The sequence below is a fragment of the Podarcis vaucheri genome (assembly GCF_965113315.1).
Source record: "Podarcis vaucheri genome assembly, chromosome: 4".
Taxonomy (NCBI): domain Eukaryota; kingdom Metazoa; phylum Chordata; class Lepidosauria; order Squamata; family Lacertidae; genus Podarcis; species Podarcis vaucheri.
The window spans coordinates 1,227,309-1,242,257 of record NC_138762.1 but is presented as its reverse complement, the minus strand read 5'-3'; the positions used below and the strand labels follow the sequence as shown (position 1 = coordinate 1,242,257).

At 51.2% G+C, this 14,949-nt stretch overlaps 1 protein-coding gene across 1 annotated transcript; it reads right to left on the bottom strand.

The window, feature by feature from the left end:
• Positions 1–4,085: 4,085 nt before the first annotated feature.
• On the bottom strand, positions 4,086–8,321 carry LOC309530477 (olfactory receptor 52E4-like). The gene has a single exon (XM_082219477.1). The coding sequence runs from the start codon at positions 5,608–5,610 to the stop codon at positions 4,648–4,650; it is 963 nt and encodes a 320-aa protein (XP_082075603.1). The 5' UTR covers positions 5,611–8,321; the 3' UTR covers positions 4,086–4,647.
• Positions 8,322–14,949: the final 6,628 nt, after the last annotated feature.

Genomic DNA, 14,949 nt, shown 5'->3' with positions numbered 1-14,949 from the left:
ACTCTCCTTGTAGGATATTGTACTAATCATTCACTTCTTTCAATGCCAGCATCCATCTGTTGCAATAGGACAGAGCTCACTCAATGTGCTAGTTAATCTCAACCCCAACAAACCCTGCACTTAACGTGAGCAGCTGCTTTCTTCCCATTTCTTAGGTGTAAATAACTGATAACAAAAAGGAAGAAGGGTGATAGACCATTTCCCTCAACCTTTGGAGGTCTGGGGGCTTCATTTCACCCGTTAGTCCTGCTCCTGAAAGCTTGGCAGATGTGGAGTATTTGCTCACACTCTGACATGACTTAAAAAGCAACCTTTTAAAGAAATGGTATTGCAGTGCTGAAAAGGCTCAAGAAAGCAATTCCTGTAGGATTTGGCATCTTAGCGAGCCCAGTGCCACTCACTCCCAGCTACCTAATCTGGAAAGCTGTCCTGTCATCTCTGCAAGGACTTCAGTGTCCCCTGAATTAGCAATTCAGCATTTCTGGAAGGGGAAAAGATATACTTTTGTATATTAGCATTAAAAGCATGCATAAGAAAGTACCTTCACTGGTGGCAGCAGCTGAGCACTCGGGCTGCAGCCTCCAGGTCAAGTCAGCAAGCAGGGCAGAAATGAGGGGGGCAGGCTCTCTGGGTCCTGGCATGGCTGTAGCTCTTCAACTCCCCTCCTCACACATAAGCAACCCCCCACAATTGGGGCTGCCGGCTTCTGAGTCGCTCTCTCCACTCATCCCTTCTAGGATCAGGTGCTTAAGGCGTCTGTTCAGACGCTGCAAAAGGGTGCCCCCCCCAGCAAGGCCCGGAGCAGCCCGTGCAGTGGCATAGCGTGGGGGTGCAGGGGGGCCCAGCCACACTGGGCGCATCATCTGGGGGGGGCGCTCGCAGTGCTAAAATCAGTGCTAAAATCCATGGGTTAGGGGGCGCAAATTACTTGCCTTGCCCCGGGTGCTGACAACCCACGCTACGCCACTGAGCCCGTGGCACCAGGTGAGCAAGTGGCCCTCCTTTTTGGGACAGAGGAGGGCAGGAATGGGCATGGGGGCAGCTAGTGAAAAGATGCAAAGAGCCAGATAGCTGGATCCGACCCAAGGTCCATCTGGGCCAACGGCTGGAAACCCAATCCACCAATGGCCAACCCCTTTTGTGGAGTCTGGTGGAGGAAGCAGGGGGCTGGGCTGGGGGGCAAGGCTGGGGGGCAGTTATCTGCCGGAGGGGCACCTTCCCTGGGGAGCCACGTTCTGGGGGAAGGAGGCCAGGATTGACCCCCAAGGGTTGGGATGTCCCTCCTTCCCTGCCATAGGACTTGAAACCCAGGAGAAAACTCTTGGAATAGCCTTGCCAGGTGCTCAGGGATGGACTCACCTGTCCCCATGTCCTTCTCTTTGCAGATGTGCTGCGGTTGCACATCCCTCTCCCAGGGGTGAGTATTGGAGAGAACCAGATCAGGGACTCAGACCTGCCCTCCTTGCCCCCCCCCCACTCTGCACTCTCGGATGTGGAGAAGCCCTCCCTTCGTGAGGAACTGACAGCCTGACTTTTGCCTTTCAGCTGCTGGAGGAAGATCAGCTGTACCTGCTGGAGGAGATTCACAACTGCCAGGCAGCTCAGCTCAGGGGGCTCTGAGGCCATCCTGGTGAGTGATGGGTGGTGTGGGAGACCCCCATGGGGAAGTGGGGGAGGGAGGGGCTTTGGGGACGGGGTTGTCCGTCTGCCAGAGAGGAGTACCCTACTGGCCTAGGTTCACGTATCCTGTTTGAAAGGGGAATCATCTGAGGGACTTCTTGTGAAAATCTGGGTCAGGAATGCTGTTCCTGGAATGGACAAACACACAAGATGTAACTGGGTGTGCAGTCACATAAACAATACTCTTCTATATATTCTTATCACAATATCAAATGTTTATCTTGCACATAAACAACACATAAAGTGCAATAATATAGACGAGAGCCAGGGACTCTGTGGTGGGAGCAGCGGAGGGCCGTTTTGGCCCAGACTGGCCCCTGACCCTGAGATGCTCTTTCCTCCCGCAGGACCTCTGATGTTACGCCCTTTGGGAAAGTGGGGAGGAACAGAAACCAGCAGCCAACAGCATCCCTTCTCTGCTGGCCTTTGTCCTAAGATCCCCCCATCTCAGAGCAAGTAGCTCTCCCTCGTGGATTCAGTCCTTTCATCACTTCCATCTCCCCAAGAGACTCCCAAAGCTACTCATCCTCTGCAGTAGATAACAGACCTGACTGAAAAGAACGGCTTTCTCTTCTGGTGACACCAGAGAATTCTAGAAGACATTCACCCTTTCCATAGCATTATGGATGCACGATTCCCACAGACAAGTTTCTTGGCAAGACAAGGGCCTTCTCTGGCCACTTGAGTGTCCTCCTCAGCATCTCCAAAGAAGGAGCTGGGTTGCAAGAACTGCAGCAAGGGGGGGGCAACCCAGGCTAATGGGGGGGGCTGTCTAGCTAGGAAAGCAAGACCCAGAGACAGTTGTGGGAGACCCAGAGACCGGCTTCCTCTGTGCCGGAGCCAAAGCTGCGACAGATGGAGAAGCCTGACCTGCTGGGGGTGTCCATGCTGTGAGCCCCTCCATCCTACACTCTGGTTGTATATGTGAGTAAATGAAACTACATATCATAAAGATGCCACAGACTCCGCTGACCTTCATTCCAAGGAAATTGGATCTTTGGTCAGTGCCTGGGAGCCCTGGAATCTCAGATACAGGGGTAGTTTACAAATACAAAACACAAACACACACAATCATTTGTGCCTGCGTTCCTAACCAAGTGTGAAGGGTGCATTGCATGCTTCAGCAACAGCCCTCCTGTAAATGAGGAAATGCAACCTCCATTGACTCACAGAAGCAACGAGGGAATCTTCTCCGGTGTCCCAGGAGGTCTGAGGGCCCTGAAAGAACGAGGAGCCATTTCTGCGCCCTGAGACCCCAAAAGGTCAGCAGACCTCCCTGCGAATCCTGCGGAGCTGAGCTCCTCCTCCCGTCTTCCCCAGGGCCTGTTCCCATTTTCTGCATGGGGGGGGGGGTCTGCCTGCTTTGCCCTGCACCAGCCACAGGCACCAAGCTTCTCTCCTTGCCTGCCCACCCCCCATATCTGCACCAGATGAACCCCCAGAGACAGTAGTTTATTTTTTCCCCTGGCCCTAATCACAGTCTTCTGCTACCTGGTGCCCTTTGGACTTTGGGCTCCAACTCCCATCAGCCCCAGCATCATCGGGGGTGGGGTGGGGTGGCGTGGCTAATGGTATTTGTTGTCCAGAGGGGGCCACGTTTCAGAAAGCCAAAGCATTGCAATAAATGAGTCTGAAAAGATGGGTTTTTTTCCTTCCCATTTGGCTATATATAGCCATGTTCAAATATATAAAAGGATGTCACATAGAGGAGGGAGAAAGGTTGTTTTCTGCTGCTCCAGAGAAGCGGACACGGAGCAATGGATCCAAACTACAAGAAAGAAGATTCCACCTAAACATTAGGATGAACTTCCTGACAGTAAGAGCTGTTCGACAGTGGAATTTGCTGCCAAGGAGTGTGGTGGAGTCTCCTACTTTGGAGGTCTTTAAGCAGAGGCTTGACAACCATATGTCAGGAGTGCTCTGATGGTGTTTCCTGCTTGGCAGGGGGTTGGACTCGATGGCCCTGGTGGTCTCTTCCAACTCTATGATTCTATGATTTATTGCTTTCTTAAAAGCATTACTATAATGTGCATAAAAAATAATTACACAAATGTAGAGGGGAAATCTAAAACATCCTATCCTTTTTTTTTCTTCATTCTTAAATCTCGCTGTATGGTGATGTGTCTTCCCCAAAATTAAGATGAAACAGGCGTGAAGATGACATTCGCCCACTTTGCATACAGCCTTGTATACCTGCTTTATGAACAACAACTGCAGTTTAACACAAACCTTCTTTGGAACTTCCCTTCCTGGAGAAATGAGCCTGGCTCCCTCCTTAGGGTCTTTGGCCGGCAGGTCAAGACTTCCTTGTCCCAAGAGGCTTTGGGGAAGTGACGGCTTTGCATGAAACGCTGGTGACATGCTGCTTCTATGGGAATGTTCTAAATTATTTCAATATACTATTAATTCCATTAATATGTAATTGTTTCTTAAATTATTACTCTTTTTCTATGTGTTTAGCTGTTTCTATCTTAAGTGTAAGCCATCTTGAGTCCCTGTCAGGGAGAAAGGCAGGATATCATCATCATCATCAACAACAACAACAACAACAACAACAACAACAATTCTTGTGCACATTGTCAAAAAGTTATTGTTCCTCCTCCTCTTCTCCTCCCAACTGTGCTGCAGTGAATCAGGCCAGAGTCCAGCTTGCCAGGATCACAGAATGACACAATTATGAATCAGACCATCGGTCCATCTACCTCAGGGCGGCCCACACTGACTGGCAGCGACAGCTCTCTGGGGTTTCTCTCCCAGCCTTAGCTGGGGCTGCCAGTGGGGACTGAAGGTGGGACCTTCCTCTGAGCTCTGTCCCTTCACCACATTGGATCTCTTAGGATCAGAACAAAACACTCAGATCCCGTATCCGAATTCCCACTCAACAGATTGTAGGAATGCAAAATAGAATCGTGGAGTGGGGAGGGACCCTGGGGGTCATCTAGTCCAACCCCCTGCAAGGCAGGATAATCAGGAGACATTGGACAAAGGCGCCCTTTTGGAGAACAACAACTGCAGGATCCTCCTGCGCAACTCCCGGGTCCGGATGCCGTAAATTATGGGGTTGAGCACCGGGGGCAAAATGACGTAGAGGTTGGCAATGAGGATATGTGCATAATGGGGGATGTTGTGTCTGAAGCGGTGGGTGAGGAAGGAGAAGAAGGCAGGAGTGTAGAAGACACAAATCACAGCCACATGGGAACCACAAGTGCCCAGGGATTTGAGCCGGGCCTCTTTGGAGGGGAGCCGGAAAACAGACTGCAAGATCAGCACATAGGACAGAATAATGAGGACCAAATCTAGCATGAGGAAGGCAATGGCGAAGAGGCCGTAGATGACATTGACCCGGATGTCGGCGCAGGCCAGCTTGGCGATGCCCATGTGCTCACAGTAGGTGTGGGCAACGATGATGTGGTCGCTGCAGAAGGGCAGGCGGAGAGTCAAGAGGGCAATGGGCAACACCAGCATAGAGGGTCTCAGAGCCACGCCAGCGCACATCCAGGCGAGCCGTGGCTTGGTCAGGATGATGGTGTATCTCAGAGGGTCACAGATGGCCACATACCTGTCAAAGGCCATGGCTAGCAGCACGACAGACTCCATCCCCGTGAAGGTGTGGATGAAGAACATCTGGGCGAGGCAGGAGCCAAAGCTCATCTCCCCAAGGCCAAACCAGAAGATGGCCAGCATCTTGGGCAGGGTGGAGGTGGAGAGGCCCAGGTCGATGGTCGAGAGGAAAGAGAGGAAGAAGAACATGGGCTGGTGGAGGCTGGCTTCTGTTTTGATGATGAAGAGGATGGTACAATTGCCCAGGAGAGCGATGACGTAGCCGAGGCAGAAGGGGATGGAGATCCAGGAGTGGAGAGCTTCCAGCCCCGGGACCCCCAGCAAGATGCACGTGGGGGAATGAAAGTGGGTGGCATTAGACAGTGGCATTCTCCTCCTGCCTCTGGCCAGGTGTGGGTCACTTCATCCCTGCCAAGGAAAAAGAAACAGGCTAGCAGGTAGAACCATTTGGACACGAGTAGAGATGCCTGAAGATGGCCATGGTGACCTATGATGGCAGCCAAGGGACCCGTCTCACATTCAGGAGTCAAGAGGAGCATGGAGGCAAATGGGAATAGGTGAGCGACTGTAGAAAGGGGGTAGGAGTCAAGAGGGACAAGGAGGAAGCTAGAGCCAACACTGCAGGGGGTTGAACTAGATTACCCCTCGGGTCTCATCCAACTCTACAGATCTATGACTCTATGATTATTGCAAGCATGAAAAGGGTTACAGGTGCAGGAGTGTGAAATGTCTGGGTCTCAGCTTTTGCACATAACCTCCCGTTGCCTTGGCAACCAGTCTTCCGTGAGGGGCCACTGGCATCCCTTCCTACATCTTTCTCCCTGGCTTGTCAAAACACCCTAGCAAAACACCCTGAGTCCTTCTAGGGTCAGATAAGGCCGCCATTCAGTGCAGGAGGAAGGCATGAGAGCTGCAGAAGGCAGGCACACAGGAATCAAAACGTTCATTGGTACATTCTTTCTCTCTCTCTAAAAAAAAAGGTTAAATGCACAGCATTGGAACAGTTAGAACAAAGTCTGTATCAGGAATCAGGAATTTTTTACGTCACAAGCAACTGGCATTCAGATGCCCCGCGGCCTCCCCATGTGGAGGCAGAGAAGAGCCATTCTGGCGAGAGCGAACCCTCTCACCTGCAGAGCCACAGGGAGGTCTGTCAATCACCAGGAGAGCATCTGCTTCACAAGCAGGTCTGGTCCTCAGCAACTCCAGGCAGGGGGCTGGAGAGACTCCCTCCCTGAGACCCTGAAAAGCCACCGCAGCCACTGCGGTCCACCTCTAGGTTCAGGTGTCGTTCGGCTCAGCCTGAGGCAGCTTCTCCTGCTCCTGAGCTTCCTGGTGGAGTTTTGCAAGCAGCTGCATCCTGCGCAGAGCATCCCTCTGAGGCCACCTGGCTGAGCGGGAAGCAGCCTTTATGGTGTCTCTGTGGAGAACGAGGGAGGGGGCATCTCAAGGGGCTGTTCAGAGACATTTTCCATCCCAAACAGGTCCATTGCGCCAAGGTATGCCCAGCTGTGGGGCATCTCTCCAAGGCCACTGGGTCGGGGGATTAATCATTGAGTCCCTCCAGCACAGTGCTGCCCCCAGGGTTTGATGACCACAGGGCTGGGGGATCTGTGGCCCTCCGGGTATCCATGCAACCCATCTCCCATCACCTTTGACCACGAGCTGTGCTATTTGGGACTGAGGGAAGTCAAAGTCCCAATATATCTGGAGGACCACGGTGTCCCCATCCTGGGCTGCAGCCTCTAACTCCAGCGAGTCAAAGTGGAAGAAGAGAGGAAGGCCAGCCTGGATTTGAATTGCTTGAAGTTTCAGGCTAGCCTTCCTCTCTTCTTCCACCTGGAAGAGGGAAGAGGTGTCCGCAAGGATGCAACAGAAGAAGCTCCTCCATCCCTTTTGGGGTCTATGCCTCTGGAGCAGCAGAAAAACAAGGTTGCTCCATCTTTTATGAAACAGCCCTTCAGATACTTGAAAATAGCCACCATAGAATTGTAGAGCTGGAAGGGACCCACAGAGGTCATCCAGCCTGACCCCCCTGTGATGCAGGAATCTCAACTGAAACACCCATGGCAAATGGCCACCCAACCACTGCTTTAAAACCTCCAAGGAAGGAGAGTTCCACTGCCGAACAGCTCTTAATCCAGCAAAAGCGTGTGCATTTAGGGTTCACTAGATTCCTCACCACCTCCATCGGAAGCCTCTGGTTCCTGCCTCCCTCCCTGTTCCCCAACGCTGCCCCTTGCCTTGGCAGGGAGACACACAGCCCTGGTCAGGCATCCCTGAGCCCCTTGGGGATTTCTCTTCAGAAATTGTTCCAGGGGAGACAGGAAGCCAGAAGGACTGACTAAGGGATGGCGTAAAAGTGCCTCCTCTGCAGAGGCTCGTATCAGTTGCAACTGCCCACACCTGGACAACTCTTCCACTCAAAGGCTGAGTGTGAGCCCAGGCATAGAGATATCTCCCCCATCCAGGCACTTAGAGCACAGATGTCAAGGAAATAAACAACTACTAGACTTTTAGAAGACATCTGAAGGCAGCCCTCTTTAGGGAAGTTCTTAATGCTTGACTGTCTCGTGGTTTTATAAATTGTTGAGAAAGCCGCCTAGAGTGGCTCAGGCAACCGTGTCTGATGGGTGGGGTACAAATAAAAAGATGGCGATGCTCCATGTCTCTTTTAGTTGAGGTTCTTTAGTTGAGTTGCTTTAGCTGAGATTCCTGCACTGCCGGGGGTTGGACTAGATGGCCCTCAGGGTCCCTTCCAACTCCTCAGTTCTGTGGTTCTATGATTCCTTCTCCAGGGCAAAGACCAAGTCAAGTGCTTCTGAAGTAGCCAGTAATTTAAGAATTCTGAAGTCCTCAGCTGAGTAGCACATTTTATTTGTTGCTATTGTTGTTGTTTAGCCATTTAGTCGTGTCCGCTTCTTCGTGACCCCATGGACCAGAGCACGCCAGGCCCTTCTGTCTTCCACTGCCTCCCGCAGTTTGGTCAGACTCATGCTGGTAGCTTCGAGAACACTGTCCCACCACCTCATCCTCTGTCTTCCCCTTCTCCTTGTGCCCTCCATCTTTCCCAACATCGGGGGCTTTTCCAGGGAGTCTTCTCTTCTCATGAGGTGGCCAAAGTCTTGGAGCCTCAGCTTCAGGATCTGTCCTTCCAGGGAGCACTCAGGGCTGATTTCCTTCAGAACGGAGAGGTTTGATCTTCTTGCAGTCCATGGGACTCTCAAGAGTCTCCTCCAGCACCAGAATTCAAAAGCATCCATTCTTCGGCGATCAGCCTTCTTTATGGTCCAGCTCTCACTTCCATACATCACTACTGGGAAAACCATAGCTTTTACTATACGGACCTTTGTTGGCAAGGTGATGTCTCTGCTTTTTAAGATGCTGTCTAGGTTTGTCATTGCTTTTCTCCCAAGGAGCAGGCGTCTTTTAATTTCGTGACTGCTGTCACCATCTGCAGTGAGCATGGAGCCCAAGAAAATAAAATCTCTCACTGCCTCCATTTCTTCCCCTTCTATTTTCCAGGAGGTGATGGGACCAGTGGTCATGATCTTCATTTTTTTGATGTTGAGCTTCAGCACCTTTTATTAGAACCATCCCAAAAGTCACCAGCCGTTTGAGGTCTCCATGGCCTCCAACTTGGGGGGCTTTGAAAGAGGATTAGACAAATTCGGGGGGGGAGAGGGGTCTTGAGGGCCAATAGTGCTAAGGAAGTATCAAAACTTGGGGTTTCCCAACTTTTTTGGCCCTGCGGGTCCAAAATTGGTCAGGTTCAAGCAAGAGACCACAGCCCAGTTAAAGAAGCCAAAGAGTGGCTATTAAGCCTGATCATTTATTTGTTGCAACTATTTGTAATTTTCCACTCCTAAGCAAGCAAAGAATAACCCAGAGCAAAAGGCTACATCCAATTCAAATGTTCCCATGATTTCCCATACAACATTTCAAGAAGCTTAATCGGAGATGTCAGAATCATGTCAGAAGAGAGGTGTGGTGCCAGGTAGAAAGTCCCTGTCCCTCAGGGCTGCAATTATTCATTCCCTTCCAAGGAAACATTCCTTTACTATCTTGAATCAATTGGCACCACTTACTCTGGCTGCACCTGGTGACCTTCCAGCCTGCATTGCGTTTCCCCAATGTGCCTTGTGAAGGTGATGGGCTTCTGTCTGGCTCTTTGCCATGTGGGCTCTTGCCCAATCTGCCAGGCAGGAGGGGGATTTGGGGATTGCGGCTGACCCTGACCCACCCACAGGGCAACGCGGGTCTTCTCCCCTCTTCTCCTCTCCAACATCATTACTACCTTTGGAACTAAATTTTTTTTAAATGGCTATTTGGGGTGAACTTCAGTGTTTCATAGGGTTCCCTTGCCTTATTCTGATAAGATGGCCATAAGCATTGGTTCTTGAGCATTTGAACGGGTGCGCTCTCTCTCTCTCTCTCTCTCTCTCTCTCTCTCTCTCTCTCTCTCTCTGTGTGTGTGTGTGTGTGTGTGTGTGTTGCTTTGTTTTGAGTCCCTGCAATGTTTCAGATGCCTTGCTTGGGTGCCCCTGCTTTTGTCTTTAAATAGCATCAGTTGGCGGCGGCAGGGCTTCTAAATGCCAGTCGCCAGAAAGGGCAGGAGGGGAGAGCAGCTCTTGGGCTCAGGTTCTGCTTCTTGTTTTCCCCCTTGGGGCATCTGGTCGGCCACTGTGAGACCAAGAGGCTGGGCTGGCCGGGCCATTGGCTTGACCCATCAGGCTCTCCTTCTGTCCTTCTCTCTGTTCTTCCCCAGAAGCTGTAGCAGAACTCCAGGATCCAGATGAAAAAGGCAGACCAAGGAGGTCCACTCAGCCTCCCTGCTGATGGAGCTGCATCTGTGGTAGCTGCTGGTGTGAGAATGTTGTGGATAGTGGGAGAGGATGTATGGATTCAATATTATCCTTCCTCACTCACGCTAGTGAGCTGGTAGGAGAGCACATTCCCTAGTACACAGCAGGAAACTAGCTGACAGATTCGTTAAGGTAAAGGTACCCCTGCCCATACGGGCCAGTCTTGACAGACTCTAAGGTTGTGCGCTCATCTCACTCTATAGGCCGGGAGCCAGCGCTGTCCGCAGACACTTCCGGGTCACGTGGCCAGCGTGACAAGCTGCATCTGGCAAGCCAGAGCCGCACATGGAAACGCCGTTTACCTTCCCACTGGTAAGCGGTCCCTATTTATCTACTTGCACTTTGACGTGCTTTCGAACTGCTAGGTTGGCAGGCGCTGGGACCGAGCAACGGGAGCGCACCCCGCCACGGGGATTTGAACTGCCGACCATGCGATCGGCAAGTCCTAGACGCTGAGGTTTTATCCACAGCGCCACCCGCGTCCCGACAGATTCGTTAGAACCATATAAATTGAGCAATCTAGTCTGGCTTGTCCAGATTGGATTGCTCCTGGTAAATTCCCCTTTAGTTCCCTCTTAAAAAGAATGATGACACAACAGTCTTCTTTTAAAAGTAATGATAAGCATGTTCCAGCAGCCTTAAGGCTTTTCAATGCAAAATCCATTTCCCAACTCCTGTACGCTGCAAATGTCTGGCATAATGAGGACCTGCCTGAGCTAGAAGGCTTTCAGGCAAAATTTACGATCTCTGCTGCAGGTACGCAACTGTTTCCCCAACTCCGTACTTCTGTTAGAAGCTGGTGAATGCACAATCTCAACTAAAGCGTGGTGGGCTGCCCTAAAACATTGGCTCAGGATTTCAGTGTTTGATCTAGGGAAGGAGTTTGTCAGCAAATGGCCAATGAGGAGTTTGTCAGCAAATGGCAGAAAACCATGGCTAGAAAAGCTACCTCTATTGGTCTGTCACACCCCAACTGTATTACCTGGGTTAAGAAGGCGCCCTAAAGACATTAAAGCAAAGATTATGGGATAATACAAACAGTGACTTGTGATCTCCATCACACACAGTCTGTAGTCCGTTGGCAGTAGGAGTACAATATGGGCATGTCTTTAAGTTAACATCTTACATTAAAAACCTGGCAGTACCAAATTATTGAAGATTATTCACCAAAGCCAGACTAAACGTCTTTCCTTCTGCAGTGTTGGATGGCAGGTTGAGAGGAGTTTCCTACCAGGACAGACTTTGCTCGTGTGCTCAAGACATTGATTCTATAAAACATATTTTGCTGCACTGTGCAAAATACGAGCAAGCCAGGGCTGAACTGATACTACCCTTGCTGGTACCTTTCCCGGGAAAAACAGAGGCTCACTATGTCAGGTTCTATTGGAAGACTGGACAAACGCTAGAACATTAGCAGTGGTGAAGTTTTTATCAGTGGTTGCAAGAACCAATGATCCCCATCTTTAAATCAGAACGAAATGCTTGTTTAACCTGGAGGTAGGCTGTATGAATTGTGCATTGCTTTGTAATGATTTGTTGGGTCTCTGGACTGTAATAAAGATTGATGGTGATGCTAAGCTTTGCTTACATTCAGTTCACAGTGTGGTCCTGAAGGCAGGCTTGAGCTTTTAGTTACAGGTACAGAGAAAGGTGTGGCTTCATCCTCTGTGAGGGATGACCCCATGCGCTGCTGGCTGAGAGCCGGCAGACAGCAGAAGGCAAAATGGAGAGGAGGGATCAAGAGAGAGCAGCATAAGAGGAAGATGGCTGCATGACCAGCCCCTTTGTAGGGTCTGCCAGGGTCACACCTATCTACCTGGTCACATGCAGGGGGAGAATGCTCCAGACCAGGTGTGACAGGAAGTCTTCTCGGCTGGAGCAACATTCGCCTGTGTGTCCACTCTGGGCAAATAGGAAACATTGTATTTGACTGCTTTGATGTTACTTCCCACACTGGGAGAGGTCCGCCTTTTCCTCCCTGTGCAGTGATATGGAGGGGGGGGGCATGTCTTCTTCACCTCCTTCTTCGCTACAATATATCCATTTATTTCCGAGTCCAATTGTCAATGTCAAAAGGGACTAAAATCTATAAAATTCATAGAAAATCAACGTGCCAATTTGCTCAATTTCTCTAGGACTCCATGACACCTCCCCTGTCCTCCATAATTCCTCAAGCAAGGTGTCAAGACCCTAATCCTGTCAAATCACTCTGCCAAGCCTTTCCTCCAGGCAATGCCAGGTGGCAGACCATGCATACATGGACCATTGTCTTCTCATCACCGGTACTCAGGATGTGCTTATCTGCACATATCTCCAGCTCCCTGCATATTCCCCCCTCCCTCCCCCATATGTTAATCCTGTGTAACCCAACCTCTTCTTAATGTATTCATGATGTAACTGGGATGTATTTTGCACTGTATTCTGGGACATGGAGGGAAATTTCAAAAGTTCATGTCACCCCTTTCTCGCTGTTCAATCTCGCCTTGAACCTGTTGCGCAATAAACTTGGACCTTCTGCAGTTTGCTCCTGTCTCCGGCTGAGCTCATTTTCCTCCGCAGGGACCCACCACGGACTTAGTCCGACGAGCTGGGTGGCAGAGCAGCCTCGCACCCAGATTTTGCCATAACAGCAGACATGTGTAACACCAGCTTCACCTGCCTTCCTCTTTCCTCCTGGTCGGGATCCTGGGGCTGGAGTCCCTTGACGTCTGACTCTCCATCCCTTACGGCTGCGTGGACCTCACAGCCTTGCTGGGGAACGTCTCCCTCCTGCTGGTCTCCCCAGCCTCCACCAGCCCATGTTCCTCTTCCTTGCCATCGTGGCCCTGACCCACCTGGGCCTCTCCACCTCCATCATGGCCAAGCTGCTGGGCATCTTCTGCCTTGGCACCAGGGAGTCCTGCCTGGCGCAGACGTTCTTCTTCCTGCACACCTTAATGGCCACAGAGTCGGGTGTCCTGCTAGCCATGGTCTTCGACCACCACGTGGCCATCAGCACCCCACTCAGGTACGGAGCCATCCTCACTCCCCTCTGGTGCTGGCCCAGAGAGTGGTGCTGACTGCGGTGCCCTCCCAAGGCAGCCCAGCGCAAGGCCCTTGGCACCTGTCATTCCCACAGCACCATCACCCTCAGTTTCTGCATCTCTGGGCTTTACTCTTTCCTGACATCATCCTCTCCATCCTCTACCTGTTGGTGCCCCCATGCTCAGCCCCATCATTTAGGGGGCCAAGGCCAAGCAGGTACGGACCAGGCTGCTGTTCCTGCAGGCAAAAGCGAAACTCTGAAGCTCCCACCTTGCGGAAGAGAGAGACAAAGATTTCATGGAACAGAACTGTAGACTTCAAAGGGACCTCAAGGGTCATCTCGCTCAACTCCACTTCCTGCTTTGTGCCTGAACAAGGATCCCAGTAATCTACCTTTGAAAATGAGGCTTGAAGCCTTCTCAGGACAAAATGTGTCTTGGCCTCTGATGGTCACCAGCCTAGATGGATTAGACAAATTCATGGAAGAGGAGAGGGCTATCGGTGGCTATTAACCAGGGTGACCATCCACAGTCAGAGACAGCCATGCTTCTGAAGACCAGCTGCTGGAAGCCACAGGAAGGGAGAGTTGCTCTTGTGCCCTCGGATCCTGCCTGCGGGTGGTTTCCATCTGGTTGGCCGCTGTGAGAAGAACAGGATGCTGGCCTAGGCAGGCCATTGGCCTCATCCAGGAGGCTACACTCCCACCTCCCACACCAGCTACTTGTATTTACCAGAACATGCACATGTTCTGCACAATTTGCATGCTCAACAAGGTGCGCAATAATCACATTCACATCGTTAAATTAATGCCCCTTCTAGTCATCTCTAGTTATCTCTCACTTGGACTACTGCAATGCACTCTACATGGGGCTACCTTTGAAGGTGACCCGGAAACTGCAACTAATCCAGAATGCGGCAGCTAGACTGGTGACTGGGAGCGGCCGCCGAGACCACATAACACCGGTCTTGAAAGACCTACATTGGCTCCCAGTACGTTTCTGGGCAAAATTCAAAGTGTTGGTGCTGACCTCTAAAGCCCTAAACGGCCTTGGCCCAGTATACTCTGAAGGAGCGTCTCCACCCCCATCGTTCTGCCCAAACACAGAGGTCCAGCTCCAAGGGCCTTCTGGTGGTTCCCTCCCTGTGAGAAGGGAGGTTACAGGGAACCAGGCAGAGGGCCTTCTCGGTGGTGGCGCCCGCCCTGTGGAATGCCCTCCCACCAGATGTCAAAGAGAGAAAAAACTCCCAGACTTTTAGAAGACATCTGAAGGCAGCCCTCTTTAGGGAAGCTTTTAATGTTTAATAGGTTATTGCATTTTGGTGTTCTGTTGGAGGCCACCCAGAGTGGCTGGGGAAACCCAGACAGATGGGCGGGGTATAAATGATAAATTATTATCATTATAGTTGGGCTGAGTGGAACCGGAATGTCAAGCATCAGAGCTGAGTCAAAAGTTTTCCCTCCCTCAAAAGGAGTCATGCACAGTTCCTTGGAAAGAGGTGGGTGGCCGAGACTGGCAGGTTTTAGCCTCGGGGAAGCGGGTGTTTCCCCAGGTTCTTCCTTCCTTGTGCATCTCAGGAGTGCCCAGGTCTCTTCTAGGCAAGCCATAATTGGGAGAGTTACTAAAGTAAAGGTACATGACCCCTGGACAGTTAGGTCCAGTTGAAGGCGACTATGGGGTTGCGGCGCTCATCTCGCTTTCAGGCTAAGGGAGCTGGTGTTTGTCCACAGACAGTTTTCTGGGTCATGTGGTCATAGAATCATAGAATCATAGAATCCTAGAGTTGGAAGAGACCACAAGGGCCATCGAGTCCAACCCCC